Source organism: Chelon labrosus (assembly GCF_963514085.1).
Source record: "Chelon labrosus genome assembly, chromosome: 13".
NCBI classification, from domain to species: domain Eukaryota; kingdom Metazoa; phylum Chordata; class Actinopteri; order Mugiliformes; family Mugilidae; genus Chelon; species Chelon labrosus.
Genome location: NC_140346.1, coordinates 4336016 through 4356801, shown reverse-complemented (window position 1 = coordinate 4356801; position 20786 = coordinate 4336016). Strand labels below are relative to the sequence as shown.

The following is a 20786-nucleotide window of genomic DNA, read 5'->3' as shown; positions in this document are numbered from 1 at the left end:
CTCATTACTGTGCTAATAGCAGGCCACAGGGAGATGTACGCACACATGCATTTTTACAGTGACGACCAATAGCAGAGACGACAGCTTCTCCACATTCCTCACATTCTTGCCATCTCTCTGTCATTTCACGGGTGAATTACCAGGCGTGAATAATTTTAACGTGTCGATTGCCTGGAGCTCTAAATCTAACTTGAGACGAATGCCCACACGATTGCCGCCGATTATGGAACCTTCCATTTAACACCAGGGCAAGATTTACTTGAAAGCTGCTGCAGCTCTAAGCTATGAAATTATTACTATTTTTTTTTTCCACCCACAATTTATTTTATTTTTTTATGTTTTGGGGGAGGGCGGTCAGCAACAGCTCCTTTTATTTTGGTGTCATACTGGAAGAAAGCAATCTAAACAGGCTGCACATTTAATTGACGACACCATAAATTCATCACTTAAAGGAGACTAGCTTCTCCTCTTGACCTGGATCCTGTTTGCGGCGCTCATTATACAGTCTCTTTGCAGCGGTAACGGCCTCTCATTCATCAGCTGGAGGCTTCATTCGGTGCACAACAGTAAAACACAATTGCACAAACAATCTTCCACACTTAAAACAAATCCCAATGAGGCATGTAACTGGTGTCTTCTTTTTTTTTTTTTTTCTCTCACCTGGCTGTGTGCTTGTTAGAGAACATATCAGCTGTAGTTTGTCTGCCTTTCTGGGAGCAGTGGGGAGTGCTCCTCCTGTGTGTGTTTGTGTGCCCCAGTTCATCCTGGATACATGTTTATATGCGTAGGTGGTTGCTTGGGGTGCACGCGTTCAGGCTCGCGTTCTGCCATATCCGATATCAAAGTGTGTTTATGTTGCAGGTGCAGGCTGAAAATGAAACCAGCATTAAAGAAGAATACCCTGCTGCAATGTATAAATAAATCAACGACGGGAGGGAGCAATCTGTAACCCATAGATGTATTAAGAGAGCACATTCGTAACAATCAAAGTGTAAAACTCCAGCAACTCTACTTTATGTGCGCCATTTGCTTTATTCTTTTTATCCAAAGCACTTTACTGTGCCATACTTTTCGCAGGCATTAAATCCTGCCAAGAATTACTCTTTGTATACATGTTTTTGTGTGCACGTATGCATGTGACTTGGTGCATAAAGCTCACGGGTCATTACCCAGTCAGCCAAGAGGCACAAGAGGCCTTTATCCGAGAGACTCTGGACACTAAATGATTGATAAGCCTCGAAAGCGGATGTCCTGCTACACACGGCGAACAGACAGCGACCAATTATGATCACTGAATTCTACAACTATAAAAGAAACTGCGTTTCTGCCAGTTGGGTGCGTTTGTTGCAGTCTGTAGCAGAGTGTGAATGTGTCGGCTCAGCAAAGTCCTGAGAGATGTCAGGCTGGTAGAGATGAGTCATGTGCAAATCTGATTCTCTCTCTTCCCCCTCCATCAAAGGCAAAGTTTGTCAAAATTATTCAATATGTGCAGTTTCTCTGCACTGTGCTACACACAAATGGATGTTAGAAAAAAATACCTTCAAGACATTCTCTATTTATTATCAAAAATAGCTGTAAAGAGTACAAAAAGTGTCACTTTAAAAATATAAGCAACATATTGGTACAGTACCAATACAATACTGTTAATGTATTGTCAGTGTGGCCTTAAAAAGTGTTTTTCAGCAACAGTGTGTGTAAATGCCGTTAATGAATACCAGAGTAAAACATTACCCAGTTGAGTTTCCTTATAGGAGGTCTATGACTCTTGCAGTGTAGTATTAAAGTGTGGAGCACTTTGCTGTGTGATTGCCAAAGTCTGTACACATTCATCCGTGGGAGAATGTCATAAAATGTTGCACATCCTGGTGGTTTCTGGGAATGGTAACCTGATGGGCAGAGAGTCCTCTGGGAGCTTAGGGATTCCATCCAAGACCTCGAGCTTTGGCAAACAGGAGAAAACTCTGAAGACGGACAGAAAGCAGAGACAGAATTTCTATGTTTACTTGGATGATATTGTTTCAACTTGATGAATATCATTCTGATATTTCAATTAAAATATTTACTCTAAATTAAAGGATCTGATAAGATATATGTGTTTACAAGCCCCATACTGGCAACATATAGAAAAATATGACCAAGGCAGACCCAGGATTTCAATGGTGAGGCCCACACTGATTCCTGCTTTGCTCATCTGGTTTGAATAACTGGTTATCGCCTAGATTCTCACACAATGCCTCACAGAAAGGCATCATGTAACTCTGTTTAACCCACGCAGGGCAAACATTTGCACAGAGAAAGTATTTATTTCATCCAAGTGATTAGATCAAGTATTTGGATAACCATTATGACTATTAGGTCAGCTGACTCTGTGAACTCTTTTAAATCGCTACTCAAAACATTACTACTGAACAGATTTCAATGGTTTACACTGCTCCTCTCAATCCGATTATTAAGTCCTTCCTATCAGGCTAGGCTGTTCTGATTGAAGTGATTATATGAGGCACTTTAGTTCTGGTTAATTTATTATTCAGTATTAGTGGAACACTAGTGTCTGTGTAAACGTAGCCACTGAGAGAAAAATTATGAAGGTCAGTAAAAAGTTTGTCTTCTCTACGTGTTTATGCATCGCCACCAATTTTACCTTATACTGTAAGTCTTCTCACCGTGCACGGTAGTCCTGAGTGAAGGTCACTGGGTTGCGGGCCAGGTTGAGGGAGCGCAGTGGGCTGTTCCCCAGAGCACCCAGTCCCCCCAGGGAGCCGATGGCGTTGTCAGACAGACAAAGGTGCTCCACTGATGGGAGCTTTGGCAGCTGACGTAGACACACCAGGTGGTTGCGGTGCAGGTTTAGCATTCTGCACCTGCCCAGAGAAAACATTGCTTGGCTCTCTTTTTGTGATTATTGCCAGCTATTATATTTGATGAAAGTACCATAGAAAACAGAGAATAGGTTCTATTTGTGGTAGCATGTAATAAATTGGCATGAGAAAACAATCCGCTGTGAGTATCAGACAACACCAACAGATAAGCAGCAGCGTCTACAAGGAGCAGCTCCTAAGACATCCTCAGATGTGATCTACAGGCTTAAGATAGTTGCTCGAAAGCACTGAACTGTTATCTTTAATTATACCTTCAACTGAAACCATTTAAAACAGTGTGAGGTTCCACAAGTTGGCAGGAATTGCACTTGGAAAACACTTGTACCAAAGAAGGGTGCATGTGTACACAGATGCAGACTACAGCCTGATAATAGAAATTTGATATTACTTGACAAGGCATTTTAATGGCTGAATGCATTTAGCTATCATGGCCACCAGAATAATGTCAGCCAGATGTATAGGTTTCTATGTAACATTAACAAAAATTGTATAATATATATTTCTATAATATTGTCTCTGAGTTAGATAAATTGTCTACCAGGTGAGGGAGTCATGGTGCAGCCTAGATACAGTGTAATTTATACCTTGGCAGACAAACTGAACTCAGGTTGGCGAGAGAGTTGTCGATTAGTTGTAGTTTCTCCACTCGAATCAACCGGCGTAGGATGCGGAGGAAGTTCTCTTGCTGAAAAGCATCACCCAAGTCCTGATAGGACAGATTCAACTCCTGAGAAGAGAGGGGTGGTAGAATTGTCAGTCCCTCGTCTTCTCTCCTAATTTTTGCTCTTTCACTTCCGCCTTCATTTTATAGATTTAAACCGCCTTTGTGTCCGTTCTTCTATGCTTTATATGTTTGACACCACACACACTCACATGTGCATGCTGACTTACCAGACAGTTTTCCCAGTTCTCTTGCAGTCTCTCCTCCCATTTCTGTCCTTCCTCTTCTCTTCTCCTCCTCCTTCTCTCCAAACTCCTTTCCTCTCTTAGAAACAGCTCCTCTTCTGATGGCCCTATTTCATTATATTCGTTAAAAAAAAAATAAAAATCTGTAACAATGTTCACATTATTCCTAATCCTGCCAGCAGTTACTGGTTCTTCATCTTGTAAATTAAATGAAACTCAGCTTCTTGAATGACTTATTTTTCTGTTCAAATCATTTCAATTTAAGCAGGGCTCTTTGTAAAACTTCCTTTTGAAATCCAGCTTTAGCAATTTGGCAATGTAGGCCACTGCAGCATTATACAAAGACACAACTTTCCAGAAACTGGTGTTAGGATTCTTTGCTTCGTTTAAGTCCTTCAAGAACAAAACAGAATTTTACTGGAACACAGAAATGACTTTCGCGGTGCAGTAGGAGTTAGAAAACTGTACAGAAAACTACAGACCTTCTATAATGGCTGCTCATCCAAATACAAATGTGGTATTTTCATATTAATCACACACCTTCTCTGACCCTGGGGCAGGTCAGCTGATCACCAGTGACATCACACTGCTCCAGTCGATGCCACGACACAAACCGGCACCGACTTGATGGAAGCTAACAATAATAATGAGAAGAGAGAGTGGTCACTCAGTGGGACGAGTGTGAGCTTATGTTGGTGTACAGTTACTGCCCGTAGTGTCTTAAAATAGGGCTGAATGCATCATTCTGTTTCATCACAATCTAATTATTAGTCTATTAAATCTAACATACATTAGGTACATATACAATATGTTTGGACATCTACAAATGTTTCATTTATAAATAACATTTATACCATGATAAACATTTTCAAGGTATATAATGAATATGGGGCTGAAGGTCAGTGAGATCTGCACAACACAAAAACGCCTGAATATCCACATATCTAGTACAAAGAGAAGACTTCATGAAGACAAATACAGAGGGTTCACCACAAGACACAAACACTTCAAAAACCTCAAGAATACAAAGACGAAATTGGACTTTGCAAAACATCATCTATATCATAGATGATGACATGATGCAAATAATCAAAAATGGACAGCAGATGATTTTTCACATGGAAATGTGACTGGAATAATTATATTATAAAAAAGGAATGGCAAGCCTATGGCAAATTCTTTGGTGACGCAGATTGGTTCCAGACTTCAGGTAATAACTGCACGCAAATGATCTTTGTCTAATTATTAAAAAAAATATATATAAATTTTAAATATTAACTGTTCATATGAGCCCCAAGGGGACTGTAATAAAAAATCTAATTCCTTTCCCTCAGTGTGGATATGAACATTAAAGCTCTAGAGTCTTCAGTTTAAGCCCATGTTCATTATTAAACTTTAACCACAACTTTGATGTGTGAAGGTGTTATGTATCCACAGCATCTTCTCCTTAAATTTTGCCAAACTCTGCTCTTTATATCTACATTTATTCCCAGTGACATTCAGGACAGTCAAACAATTGTTTGACAAATGTTGCTGGACTAAAAAAGAGTTAGGCTTGGGACTGGCTTTGGGAATTATTATTATTATTAGTCCAACATACTGCAGATATACTGTAGCTAAAATCCGTGGGTCATTATCAAGACCATTAACCAATACTGATTGACAAAAAGGTAAAAATGATTAAGATCAACAAATCCCTACTACATTTTATTATTCTTTATTAATATCTATTTGGAGACTTTCCAAATGACATGGTCTCTCTCTTTTTTCTACACTATATGCATATTTTCTCCATAAAGTTTTTCTATCAGCTACAGTGTTGCTGGTATCACGTCACATTACACACTATCAAATCGCAAAGCAACCTGTCACTTTCATTAAATAAAGTGACCATGCACTTATTACAGTAAAATGTTTTCCATTTGTGTTTCTTTTACTAAAGCAATTCCAATGCCCAAATGAAGAATACTTCTGAGAAGCCCCAGCTTAGTAATGAAATAATATGGCATGATATTAAACAATATTCTCTTAATCATTTTTCACTGCCCCAGTGAGTTGCGGAACTGGGCTCAAGTCATCACCTTATTTGACCTTTTCAACTGATGTACACTAATCCTTTTCACCCTTACTTTGTCTGTGTAACTCTACACCCCCTACTGTTAATCTAGACACATGAATGACCCCACTCCAGTGGACCACTGCTCCTCCCAGGTCACCTGTTCACATGAAGTGCGCTGTAAAATAGAATACAGCTTCACTGTAAGCAGGTGGTTCTTCACTTTAACAAACAGATAGAAATCTGTCTGAAATAACTACATTCCTAATTAGCATCAAAATAAGCACTAAAAATGTTTTTGCAATTTTTATTTTGCAATAAAATTCTTTATAAATACTTTGTTATTGCAGAATTTAAGCAAATTTTTCCCACAAGCGGAAAACTCTACAACACAAAGCCATTTTTCACCTTTCTCAATTCAAATAGTTGGGAAGGTGAAAAATCACTCTGCTTAGCAGTCTAGGATAAAAAGCCAGTGGATTGAGGGTGAAATAGTGAGTGCAGAGAAGACAGCAGACCGACTTAAAATATATTAGGATCAGCTCAGAGAGGGATGAAGTGAAGACGCAAAGAGACTGGACTGGAGGATGCAGGAGAGGTGTGAAGATGGAGCCAAAGCTGGGCTCGTGGAGGAGCGTGAATGCCTTGAGGACAGCAGCCGCAGGAAAAGCAATGAACAGTTACTGGCTTTATTGTGTGTGTGCCACTCACAGGTGTAGATACTAGTCCAGAATCGGGACTGTGGTCCACAGAGAGAGGTGTGCGTGTAACCCCGAGGTCAGAGTACTGTGACGAGTGGGATTTGGGAAAGCTGCCACTGAGAGTGTTCACACCTGAAGAGCTGAGGGACAGATTAAGGACAAAGGACAAAAAAACAGGGAAGGGGTCATCAGGTACACGATCACATCTTTGGTCCCTGTTTGAAGTGGAGCTGTGTTTTGGTAATGTAAGCTCTGCCGTGTGCTGAAACCTTGACCACCGGCCGAGTGGTTAGAGTTACAGTGAACTGGGCCTGACAATGCAGATTAGGACCCGTTGCCATAGCGCCAGTGGACACCTGAGCAGGTGCTATTAGCTTATAATAGCATGCAGGGGATAGCTAGACCCCTTAGGCCTCTATAATTGGTACTGTGTGTTCTTACCGGTTTCTTTATTATAATAATAATAATTGGCACTAATAAACATTATTCAAGTTAAAAAAGTAAAAAAATAAAATGTTAATAGTAGACAACTACTGATTAAAAACTATTTTTATCAAAGTTGCAGAGAACAAAAGCCGTCAAAATTGAGTCAAACAATAACAAAGTAAGACAATATAAAATTATAAAAAATAGCTAATAGTCAGTTAAATAATAATAATTAAAAAAAAAATAGTTACCATACCAAAAAATAAATATATAACACATATTTTTTTAAATACAGTCTAATTTGTAAAGTTCATCAAGACCTTTAAATCTAAGTTTGTCTAGCAAGTTAGCTAGGTTAGCTTACATTTTTGACATGCAAAAAGCAAAAAAGAACAAAACTAAAACTCGTCACTTGAGACTAATAATGTAATTAACTTCGCAGACAGCACAAACTGAACACCATGTCTCTCATGCAGACACTGGTGTGTCTTACCTTTCTGACATGTCCCAATCTCCTTGTGATAAATTCTCCCGGCCTTCTTTAACACATCTTGAACGGCTCGGTTTAGCCCTGCAGCCCAGTGGCTGTTACCCATGGAGCCCGCTGGGTTTGTTAGCCTTCACAGAGAGAAAGTTAACCGTCCCGCTGGCTCTGACTCGGGAGACTGACACCGACGAGGACCCCGCTGCTGGAGCTGGAGCTGCAGGACACCGACGAGCTGCTGGTTGCCTGGCAACACTGTTCCGGCGTATCACACGGCACAGGAAACTGTTGCACAAAATTAATATTCAACTTTCAAATGAACTGCGACAGATTAATTGCCGTAAAACAAAGGACACTCCTCAGGTTCAGGAGAAAGAGAGTGCTGAAAAGCATTATTGGAGCATATTTTTATTTGTTTTATTTTTTGTTACTATGTGGAACTCAGTAGTCCCTGTTTAGGTTATAACTCAGTGTAAGAAGACTGAAGGTTCTCTTGACGTTCTACAAAAAAAATAAAAAATAAAAAAAATCTAAAAACATTTCCATTTCCATTTTGCAAATGTCTATTAAAGGTTCCACAAAAATAACATTTACATCTCTTGATGCTCCTGAAACTGTAACACAAAGGGGTTCTCTACATGTTCTAATGATCTAAAAACTGTTTCTTTAACCATGTCCATTAAAGGTGTCACCAAAAACAACATTTAGAAAACATTCCTATTCCCTGAACATTACAAAAGCTCTAACAAGTAACATTTACTTACTTTCCCTGAAGGTAACCTCAAGTTACAGTACATTGTAGGCTCGGCAAAAACAAAACATTCCTATGAGTTCCCCAAAAGCTATAAGAGAAAAACAAAAAAACACTCTAACCTTTAGGGAACATTCCCCAAAGGTTTTGTAAAGGTTCTTCGATATGTATACATTGCAAAACCTGTAACCTTCAGGGATTATTTCTAGAACCTTCCTCACTGGTATATTTTTTCTAACCTTTAGGGAGTATTTACTTTCCTGCACACTCAGGGAACATTCTTTCCATGGCTGCAAAACATATCAAATATGAGACAGTTCCCTTTTAAGTGTCAACTATTTTCCAAAATAAGAATAAACAAGCTAATGCCAATTTATTACTGTTTGAGAGTTTGATTGCAAATTATATTTTGTGCATTTTTTACCGCCAAGCTACTAATAACCACAGTTTTGGCGCACATGTGTGGAGAACAGCTATATCTTTAACGAAGTAATTATAACAACTATATAATCAGCCTAAATAATAAAATGAATTCTGTGTCTGCGGAGCTTGAAGAAAGTCTCCATGTCTATTCTTGTAGTTTGTGTCTTTCTCCGCAGTGTGTTGTCATGGCAAGGAGGAGAGATAAGGTGGTACACAGCACATATATCATACCAGCTGGTGAAAGTAATTTAGATTATAAATAACTTCCTGCACCTCATGGGCTGGCATTCCTCAACAATGCAGCTTGTTGTGTGTGAGATATTGCAGCACTGTGCACAGGGAAGAGACAGAAAAGCTATTAGATATTTCTCTGAGGTAAATGAAAAGCTGTGGAACAGCTGGGAACTGTGGAAATTGTTTTTCCTTCTGACTTTGTGCAGAGCAGATTCATTGCTTCTGCTGGTTATTTTTAAGACTCACTGTTCAAGCTATCAGCTATTGCAATTTATTGTTTAAATGATTTCACTTGTTTTGTTAAGGCATACATAATTGGGATATCTAAAACATCAGATAGGGATTGCAGTCATCACAACAAAACACATTTTTGTGTTTTTCACAGGAACGTCTGTCGAGGGTGCACAGCAATTATCTGGGTTGATTTTGTGCAGGCAGAAACAGTATGTGTGTTGGTGTTAGGCAACTGTTTCACACCACATTAAAGCTATACAAGCAGGGTTTAAACCTGACAAGCAGAAAATGCATATTGGAAAATACACAATTAAAAACTACTATCCATATTCTGATGTTACAATTAATACTATAAACCCACGAACCTAAGCTGCATCATGCTTCTATTTTTGCATGAGATGCACCAGTTCCTAAATAAAATGTTAAAGTAACTGTTTATCACAAATATACTGGCTTTTAGTCAGTTTCTCTAAGGAATGATTTTCAGGATAGTAGGATTGTAGTTAATTGCAGAAAGTTTAGTTATGTCTGATATCTATGCACACAGACATAATATAAAATGCAGTCAACTGATCTTTATAGACATGTGTCTTTCAAAAGCCAAAAATCAATGGTAAAATACTGACAACAAGAACTGGGCAGTGGCTCAAGGAAATGTCTCTGTAGTTACCTCTGCCAGAGTTTACATAGACCAGTCTGACATTATAAAGCTTGTAGTGTTGCTTTATAAATGATCTTGAATGAGTATGAGGAAAAACTATTTTTATCTCTGCAGTAATGGTTATTCAGTTGTTCTGCAGGTCGGTTGCACTTGAATATAGCGCAATTACAGTGAGGATTGTTTAAGTATGATAAATGCACCCATTATAAAGTAACGTAACACTGCTTGCTCTGTATTATGTTTGAATCTACGTGTAGCTATTCATTAATATTAATGCATAAAAAGGTCATTTATTTGTTACTATTATTCTTTTTTTTTATCATGTCAGTTTTTTAACATAATGTTGAAAGGCCATCATAGTTTTGGAAAAGAAAAAAGAAGAGACATTCATTAGTATCAGCATGCAGGTCACATTCGCCCTTGGTCACAGTATATCCTTGCTTTGACCAGCGATATGATCGGTTTCTGTGTGTGTGTCTGTGTGCGTGCATGGGTGTGTGCGTGTGTGTAAGCTAGGTGATGCAGACCTGAAACTACTCCAAGATGCCTTGGCAGGACATTGTCTGCCCTGGGAAACTGAGTTACAGTTGAACAGCCAACTTCTCTGTGCCTGTCTTTTATTATTCAGTAACTGAGGGCTCCATAACCGAGGCATGGCATGCATGCCTCATTCACACTAAATCCTCTATTTAGAGAACTAAAACCGAACAGTAGATGGAAGGTTGTTACAGCACGTCTTATTAGTGATTTTCACACTGTTTATAGTCCATGAGGGCATGAATTAAAATGCAGTTAACAATAGAAAAACAACATCTGCACACAGAGATGGATATATGTTTTTTATTGGGAGCACATTCATGTTTTTATTGAATAAAATACTCAATACAGCTGGTGTTACTGTTTCTCCCCGTATGTACACCCAAAACAGTGCTGCAGAGCTCCTTCAGCGCACCTGCATGCACCACTCTGTCTCCATAGCAACCCGCCTTAGTCAAGCAGTCCCCTCTGCTCACCTGTAAGACGCCCAGCTGGGGCTTAATCAACCACTCAGATGTGATAAGGCATATTAGTTATATCAGCAGTTTAGCCATGTGCCTAAGTGTAAAAAAAAAAAAAAAACAAAAAAAAAAACGTCTCAATACTGCCTGGAACATATTACTAAGATTTATTGTAAAGGACAAAATGTGTTTTCTGCAATAAATACTCAGCATATATATAAGTATATATAGAACACCATGTCAAATGTACAGGGATGTAATTAAAGGAGGAGAAAGAGTTTCTAGTTTTAAATAGTTTTTGTGCATCGTTTGTGGGCGCGCAAGAGAGTATGAAGCTGCTGAACTTAAAGGGGTTGTGCGTGGATTACACACCAGCTCATATACACACCCTACTTCACTAGAGAATATTTACAACTTCCTCTTTCTGCACGACCGTATCCAAGAATTTAAAGCTTCCAGTATCAAAACACAGTCACATTATATGTCGTATGTCATGTTTCAATATATAATATATTGTATAATATTCAGTTTATATCTTTTTTTTTTCTCATAAAGAGTAGAAAACACAGCTGAAGATGGTGATAGAGGATAGGTAGCTTTTATGACGTCAGGATCTGATTGACTGAGGATGAGCAACCTCGTGGTCACATGGAGTCAAAGTCATGGTCGCTGGGATCGATGACTTCAGGGGTCATGACCCTGCCCATGAAGAGGATGGACCCTGGGAGGACAGAAAGTCGCGTTAAAACACTTACAATTACTAATGCAACGCTAACACATACAAAAAGACATTATATGCATCAGGCAACACACACACACACACACACCTGTCCTTCTGTTTCTGATGACAAAGAAGAATGGGTGATCCGCCATGACTTGTGGGTACAGCACCAGAGTCCTGGTCAGGGCAATCATTCCTTAGAGAGAGAAACAAAGAGAGAGAGAGGGATGATGCTCAGTGGCTACATCTGTGAAGATTCTTAGTCATCCAGGTCATGGTATATCCAAAAAAAACGCAAAACAAAGCTAAAACAAAGACAACTGCCCTTGTCTGACTTTTCTTGATGATGTTTCACTACTCATCCAAGTGGCTCCATCAGTTCTGAGGTATCAAAGAAGTGCCTTTGTTTGAGCGTGGTTTTTGAGATACCAGTGGCTATATTTAGATGGACAACTGGAATATTTATTTTTACTTTATTGACAACATTCAGTTCATTCAAAAGAAAAAGATAACTGAGCAAGGCTCGCATTTTCATGCTCATTTCACTGTGTTCATCTTTTCAGACTCTTACTTGAAAAACTTCTATATGTATTTTAAATTTTCATATTGAAAGGATTATGAAAGGTTTACACCAACACTCTCAGTATGATTCCTTATGATCAGGCCAGTCTGTTCCAAATGAGGTGGTTACATGACACATTTTTTCTCTGGTTGGCCTGTTATTATGTTATGTGCTGACAGTGACATAGTCACATGATAAAAATGTAGTACGTCAATGATCAGGGTGATCAAAAAAACTTAAACGTGTACCTGACCCAGCGGCTCCCTCTGCCCCCTCCTCCGTCACCTCCAGGTAGGCTTTCTGCACCGCTTTCCCAATGTACAGGTCCTTACCATCTGGACAATACACACACAAAAGCACACAGCTCATTGCTTTGTCTTTATAATGTAAATCATATCAGAGAATGATGTGACAACATCTAATCTGCATGTACAGTGAGAGCTGCAGAGCACGCTCCGCTAAATCTTATCGTATACTCAGGCCCTCGGAGTAATGTTGAGCAGAGGATGTTTTAGCAATACAAGACGTCCCAAAGTATGTACAGCCTACGGACAACTTATTTTATTATCATGTTTTTTGCTTTACATGTAAATTATCCCAACATATTTAAGTTTCTCTGTCTGTGTGTATATACTCTATCCATTTCCCTGTCTGGATCTATTTATAATGGATGATGTGACAGCTCTGACCTGCCCACTCAGTGCCAGTTACCTTGGTTACCTTAGAAAGTACTGAAGGCTATTTTACTGCTGTCAAGAAGGAGAAATATTAACTCTCACACTAAACCCTGTTAGGAGATGATTTCTTTGACTTTGTATCTGTTTTATAATAATTTACTGATATGCACGTGTCAGTATTTTGTATCTGATGCACTGTGTATGTGTCTGGGTTTCTCCACGCAGCTATGCGTCACCTGTCATGGCAGATAGATCAGCATCGTTGGTGAAGATGTTCTTTATTCCCAGCTCCTGCAGTGTGCTCCTCAGATCAATCTTCTGTTCCACCTTAAACCTGAACAGTGAGGTGCGAGTAAAAAGGTCAGTTAATTATAGTCATTACTGCGACACAGGAGGATGCAGGAAGTGAATTAAACTTTAGATGATCTAAATCATAATCAAACGGTGACATGTTAAACAGCAAGGCATGAAGTCCTTTCCTATGTTGTATTCACGTTGTGTGTGTAGCTGCACACTTATTTTTGTGCTCCTATGCAGGAAGATTAGTGGGTTAGGTAACACAACACAATGTACGTGTGGAATCATCACAGAAGCAAAAGGGGATGAGCGTCATCTCTAACCTCGGCAGGTAGACTTCCACCTTCTGTCGTTTGACATTGTTAGCCCACTCCTCCAACAGCGGCGCTTTGATGATGGGCTCCAGGGAAGCCAGCGGCACCTCCTGCCGAGGCAGAACGATCATCATGGACATGTCCTCTCCCTCATAGGGCATTTCCAGGACCTGGTACACCCCGCCAGCTTCCTGTGAACCGTCGCTGAACTCACCTGAATGAGGTGGAGGAAACATATGCAACGGTAGGTCTCAAACAAGATGTGCGCATCATGTGAAAGTATTCACGTACACACGCACTGGCGCCTCCTGTGACGTGTTTGTGAACTTTGCAGAAGAATGAAAACACGTTGAGGCCCATTGATTGGATGTATTGACTGCAGCGTGTGTGTGGTCATTTCGGTGACGCTTTAATTAAAAGCCAGTGATGCTTAACTTCAAGGGCTTTTGCTGTGAAAATGGATTACATGCGCAGTACACTGTATGTAGTTGCCTTCTGCTTACAGTGTGTTTGACTGCCTGTGCATTCCCCTTTTTATAGACACAAAACTGACTGTGCATGCAGAAAAAAAACAATATAGCATGTATATATAGACACATGAGAATGTAACTGCCCACACACTACAGAGATATCAGCATGCGTGACGTGCTCAAACAAACAGTAAGAGTCGATATGTTCTCAGTGACACAGTACATAGACGTAGGGACTGCTCAGACCTCTTATGGATGCTTCCAGGGTTTCAGTTATAAACAGTTTATGCAGGGCTCTAAAATAATTAACGTCAGGGCGGATCAATAAATAATGATAATTTAATGTGTGTGCATGCATTGCAGCTTGTTCCTAGTCCTCGTGTCATGGCACACACACAGCAAACAACTCTTTGTAGTTTTGATACAGCAGTAGTTGGTGATCCATTAGAGATAGCAGGTGTTAAAATATACTTCTGCACCCATGACGTCTGTTGACGATTGGATCTTGAGACACAATTAGAGACACACTTAAAATGTCAGGTGCGAACAGACTGTGCTGTATTTGTATCTGGCCCCTAAGATTCACAGCTTCACAGCTTTGAGGTGGATCTTTATTCATAGTTTCTGATGAAACAAAACCTTGCGATAAAAGTTATAATCAAGACAAGGGAAGACATATTTACTTGAATTAAGTGAGGCAGGATACTCCAAGCAGATTTTAATTTTAAACGCAAGATTAACCCACCCACTAACACTGCCATGATTTGATCTGATTATTTGCACAGATTTCTTTTGAAGCAGCTTAAAGGGGAGAATAGCAACAAAAAGACTGATCATCCTTCATTAAATTAGAATTTTGAGTAGCAGAGTGAGGCATCGATGCAGGAAAGAATGAGATGTAGCTTACCAAAACATTTTCACTTAACCAATATGATTGTGCTTCAGAATAAGAATGCAACCTTCTCCCCAAGGGCCTGTCCCTGTTTTATAACAAATAAATCCACACGCCGGTTTACACATGCACAGATTCTCGTGATCTTGAGTATCACAGTACTACGTGTGAAGGAGGTCTCTGCAAGTTTGCAATCGCACAACACATACTATATAGAGGGAATCAAAATATCTGAAATGAACCAACTTTAGCAGCAGTGCAGTAAGGATATGATGTAACTGATGCAGAAGGGACAGACTGGAATTATTGACATGTAACAGCAATACAGCCAAACTACAGGATTCTGGACAGTTTGTTAGGAGCTTTGAGGAAAACACAGGTACAGCTGACTCAAAACAATCAAATTAAGACACTGAAAAAGCAGTCTTAAATATGAATATGGTATTTAAATTTAGTTAATGTAAAATAGCCTCTAATCAACACATTTTCCTGGAATGGATACAAATAATGTTCACAAGCCACCAAACAGCTGAAAAATGAAGCCAACACAGAACTGTCATAAGCTGCAGTTCCTCAAATGACCACTCGAGGCTCTCCCCAGGAGCGAGTCAATCCCAAAGTTAAAATTAAAGCAGATATAAACTCGTTTACAGCCTGGTACAAAAAACTGTTTTGATTTCTATAGCTAATGTTCACATGCCAGAGTACAGGGCAGATTTTATGTATAAATTACAAGTTTAAATTGCATAAAGGCTTAAAGTATGTAAGCATAATTTAAGAATACTTTAGGGCGTGGCTGCTTTGAGGGAGAGATGAATGCATTCGCAGGGAACTGCAGCTTATGACAGTTCCGCTCATGCTCCACCTCTTCCGTCATTTTTATTTTATTACATGGGAGTCAGGTGGAATCGGTCTCTGCTAAGATGGCGACAACCGGAGCCGCCATACTGATCTAATGAGTAGCATCATAGCCGGATGGCATTGCATGAAAAAGATGCATACTTTTCACCTTGGAAATAATTCTCACAAGACTTTACTACTTTTTAATAATCTGGAGAAATGTAGAAATGAGTAGTAAAGATAAAATAATATGGCTGCCATATAATTAGAAACAGATGTCAATAAAACATCTCCTAGAATTCAGCATCCAGCAAAGCAGAGGGACAGATGTTGGAAGGAAATGATGAATAAACCAAACAGGACATAAACAGATGTCAACAGACTTAAAAGACTGAGTCCTGTTTGTTCTGCCTTCTGTCAGAGTACATTAGAAAAAGCTAGTTCACAACTCGATACTGTCACAGCACTGCTAATATTTTGACATTAAGAAGGCAGCCTTTAAAATATAATACTGAACCAAAACGATGTACCAGACGTGTTTGAACAAGTGAGGAGAATTTTTACAGCATAAAGCTCACTGAGCAGATAAAAAGAGCCTTTCCTTGGAATAACACTCCAAAAATGAATATTTTACATCTCAGATTAACATTTTAAATAACCCCAGGAAGTATGAGCTGAAAATCAAGGGCACCGAAGAAAAAGCCACAAGTACAGTTCTACAAATATATATACACACACACACACACACACACACACCCACACACACACACACACACACACACACACACACACACACACACACACAGAGGGACACACAGAACTCTTCCCTACCATAGTAGAAGTCTCCCTGTTGGTACATCATGAGTGTCTGGACTTCAGAGCCGTCGTCTTTGCTGAAGGAAAAGGTCCTGGTGTTCTCTGGCCTGAACTGGTTTTTCCAGGAGCCTCTGAAATACACCGCGTTCACGAGGGTCAGACGGGTCACGCTGCTGAAGTCCTCTGCCGAAAGCAGCGCACGGATCTTACCTGGAAGGAGCAATTTGTAGAGTGTATTAGGATTTATTTTTCACTATCCCGAGGATATAGCACCTGCTCCAGTGGAGCTTTTGAAGTCACAACTAAGGATTGGGACAGATTGGTTCATTTCAAGGTTGGAAATGTAGTAAATAATCTGTCCTTGTACACAATGATGCAATCAAACACTAATGTAACCTTGTCTGATAATGCGCCAGGTCCTTTTTAAACATGTGATGAATACATATGTAAGGATTTGATCTGCATCATTCTCCTCCTCTCCTCTCTCCAACTCACTCTCTGTGTGATTCTCCACCCAGCTGTTGATCTGCTCGGCCACGGCTGATGACTCGCTGAAGTCCACCGTTTCCACATCAGCCCTGAAGTACTTCCTCATCAGGTGCAGAAACTCAGGGTTAAATGTGACACCCTCCTGCAGGAAGAGGCTGTTGGCGAATCGGATCACGTAGTGGGTGTCATCATCCGACAGAGCCGCTGTCAGGTTCTGGAGCAGAGAGAACTCCACACCTGGAGAACAGAAGGAGCTATTTATACTGTAGGTGCATTCGTCACATTTACTGTGCTATCAGGTTATTCTAGAATAAAACCCGTGTTAAAGGTAAAGGAAGAGAAAACATTTTAAAAAAACTGATACAAAATACGGACATAAAATACAAATTATATAACTCACAAATGTCTTCCTTCTAAGATGTCATCCTCAACAAGAGAAAAAAACTGCTAAAACTATTTTATCTCTTTTTAATGGAAATGAATTTTCATGTAACACAGCATATATTTATTATTCAAGTATCTGGATCTCTAACTTGTGTTATGATTTCACATTTTATGAAGAACCTTTCTTGTGTCATTCAGCCTTCTGTTTTCAGCATCAAGGATAGATCATAAAAGTGTATACATAAAGCTTTAAATATGTAACAAATGTATTTACTAAGCCTTAAAATGGAACTAATGGCTGGTGTGCATGTACACCACTATCCAAATTTAAACACAAGAGCAAAACCTTTATTTTATATAACACATTTCATTCCAGCTGGAAGCAGGACATGCTGCACAGATCGGACATTTTGAACGGAAGCCACCAATATAGGATAGAATTAAATTATAATAAAATCATTAAAAGCACCAAATCAGACTATTCAAAGTTGTAGGTATAACGGAGTCTTTTCAGTTTAGTTTAAAAGATGATAGCATTGGGAGTACACTTAACATGTTGATTAGCATATTCCAGAGGTGAGGTACATAAAAGCTAAAGGCAGTTTTCACTTGAGAGGTCTCGTTAGCTGATATGGGCCTTTAAATTTAGAAATCTGTTCCAAAATGTATTGGAATCCAATATAAACACATCAAAACACATCAGTTCCTATATTTCCTTTCTTCTAGGAGTAGCAGTAGCGATAGAGATGCTTTTAGCCACATTCGTAAATGAGAAAATCTGGTTACATGAACTGTACTTTTAACCTGAATGTGGAAAGTGAGGTCAGTGTGAAAGGATCAAACCAAGACTCTAGTTTCTGTGATGGTTTTACTTCCTCTTAGTGGAAGTTTAAACAGGAATTAGGTAATAAAAGCACCTACATCATGAATAGATATAATGTAACACTAAAAGCAGTCAATAACATTATCTAAACTAATATTAAATCCCAACATCTGAGTTGACCTGCTGCTAAAAGTCTAAATAACCTAGATCAATGAGCCCTTTTAATTGAATAAATTGACTTGGTAAAAAAAAAAAATGCCGAAGATTTTCAACTGCTGTCGTGAATTTGATCCAACTCCTCTTCCTTTGCCCAGGTGACCTCTGAGTCCCTCACCTGGCAGCAGATGGTTGAATCCTACGGCCTGTCGTATCTCCTCGAGCGAAGCCCCCCTGGCTCCCAGCTCCACCATGCCCAGGGCCACGGCCACGCTCAGCGGGGAGAAAATGATGTTGTCCTGACCCCCCGCTGCCTGCAGCCGGTGGTACAGTCTGACTGAAAACTCTGATGTAGTGTCCTCTGGAATGTCCGCCGCCCGGCAACCGTAGCCCGGCAACAGGATGGAGAGGAGGAGGAGAGGGGACAAAACGTCCAGGATCAACATCGCAGCACAGGCCTCAGAGAGCTGAGAGAAACAAGAATAAAGAAGAAGAATATAAACTTGATGGTGGTGTGATGGTGGAGAGATTGAAGGAATGACAGGGCAAAAAAAGTAGAAGACATGTTTGGAGGAAAGATAGAGGAATGGATGGACTGGGGTAAAGGGTTAAGCAAAAGGAAAAGAGGTGGGCAGTCAAAGAAGTGTGAAAGGATGGATGGATGGACGGATGGAAGACAAGATAAGATTTGATTTGGGGAGAGGACAGCCAAAAGCAGACAGAGGAGTGTGCAGACAGGACAGAGAGGTGAAGGCAGACAACAGGCTTGCATAAGGAAGTGAAGGAGAGAGAAAGAGATTAAGGTAGAGAAGATTACTGTGTAAAGGACAGAAGGGGATGAAGGACAAGCAGATTTTGAAAGAGACACAGATGAAAGACAGAGCAGAGGTGTGTGATGAAATGAAAACAGAGGAACTGTCAATCATTCTGCAAATACAAACTATAGATTAAAGAGAAGAAGCAACCCTATACAGCAAATGCAAAGGAACAGTGTAAAACGGCTGAAATAATCCGGAAAGAAACAAGATGAACAAGAATGTGCAGTAATATTTACATACAGTACAGTTGTAGATGTAGTGCTGACTGCAGTCAGTACTGCTATTCTGAACGATCTGATAAATGAACTTATACATATTTCATGACCATCTTATCATCTTGAATTAAATGTGCCTTGTTCCTTCACTCTATGTGCGCGTGTTGAAATCTTTCTGTGTGAATGGCCGAGTTTCTGTCTGTCCGTACAGAATGACTAATTACCAAAAGGTCTTTACCATCATCCATCCCTCCACTCATCTTTCCATGCCATCACCTTCCTTCTCATCTTAATCCTTCATCCATATTTTATCTATCTTCAACAATCTTCTCCTCCTCCCTCTTTTTACTCCGCTGTCCTTCCTTCTCTCTCTTACCTCCAGAAGGAAAAATACAAGGAATATACACACACTGCACCATATCTCTAGCGCTGTTGTTGCCAAGCAACATTGTTTTCTGCCGGCCAAAACAGAAAAAGAGAGTCAACGGTATATAGCGTAAAGACAGAGAAGGACATGGCGTACAGAGTGAGCAATAAAGAGCCAGATAACACGTTGGTTTTGTTTCTGCTGTGCTGCTGTTATTACAGCTTGTGTAGAGGATTCAATTAGCAGTCCCATGCAGGGCTGGAATCTGCTGGCTAATGCTGTATGTGTGATGGCAGGTGACAGCCGTGACAATGTACCTGAGTGTCAACAATGTGAACAATGGGCAGCAGCCAAAAAAAAATTAGCGCCCCATTCTGTTGTGTACTGTCCTTGCTCTGCTCTGCTCTGACACATGAACCAGTCCAACCTACTGCACATAATGCAATAAAAAGTCTGTGCAATGTATTTAATATTTATCTTGATATTTAAATATTGGAATATTGGAGTGCTTGTGAATGGGATTGCATGATGTATTTTATGTATTTAGTTCTTTGAAAAGAACCGCTGTATCCTGTATACAATGGCAAAGGCTCCAAATGTATACATTGTCAACAAAAATACTGCAACAAACAATGAACTGAGTACTACATGTATTGTGAGCATCCAAAGCCCGCCACCTCCATTGTTGTCCAAAAAGTATTAAAAACACATCAGGGGTTCACACCAATGCTCTGGGTGACACCTTCTTCATAAGTCTGTACATGCACTCTCTAGTTATCTTCTCTCGATACACAGTGCACTCCACATCGGTTGTAAAAAGAAAAAAACAAACCTCGCCAGAGCACGTAATCCGAGTCTGATCATACCTAGATGTATAAGAAACAGATTGAACCGACTAAGGGAACATCTCTGTTGCTTCCACTTCACATTCTTCTTGGGTGACAGCCGAGACCTCGACTTGTTTGCTCTCCACCTTTTCTGGGAAGCTGCTGTTCACAAGCACAACACTGACCAACCCGCAAACTGGAAATGTATTATACTTTACAAAACCTCACGTCAAATAGTCAAAAAGTCACACACCCCTTGTACTTTGTCCTCCTACCAACATATGTGACCTCGTGATCAGATCAACTTGATTACAAATAGCTGGGGGGAGGCCCTGGGGGGAGGCCCTGGGGGGAGGCCCTGGGGG

The 20786-nt window shown here is 39.9% G+C and overlaps 1 protein-coding gene across 1 annotated transcript; it reads right to left on the bottom strand.

Annotated features, from left to right (window-relative positions):
• Positions 1-10905: 10905 nt before the first annotated feature.
• Positions 10906-18794, bottom strand: serpini1 (serpin peptidase inhibitor, clade I (neuroserpin), member 1). Its single transcript, XM_084558353.1, has 8 exons — positions 18373-18794; positions 16838-17068; positions 16358-16552; positions 13334-13538; positions 12950-13047; positions 12285-12371; positions 11581-11670; positions 10906-11474 (listed from the first exon to the last, which is right to left on the bottom strand). The coding sequence occupies exons 1-8, from the start codon at positions 18638-18640 to the stop codon at positions 11398-11400; spliced, it is 1251 nt and encodes a 416-aa protein (XP_084414479.1). The 5' UTR covers positions 18641-18794; the 3' UTR covers positions 10906-11397.
• Positions 18795-20786: the final 1992 nt, after the last annotated feature.

Bases quoted from the DNA above. Each gene is read 5' to 3' on its own strand.
- serpini1 (XM_084558353.1), bottom strand. From the start codon at position 18,640: ATGTTGATCCTGGACGTTTTGTCCCCTCTCCTCCTCCTCTCCATCCTG. The intron at 13,539-16,357 runs GTAGGGAAGAGT...CACCTCATTCAG, and splicing joins ACAGGGAGACTTCTACTATG to GTGAGTTCAGCGACGGTTCA. The intron at 11,475-11,580 runs GTGTGTGTGTGT...CTGTCCTCCCAG, and splicing joins CATCAGAAACAGAAGGACAG to GGTCCATCCTCTTCATGGGC.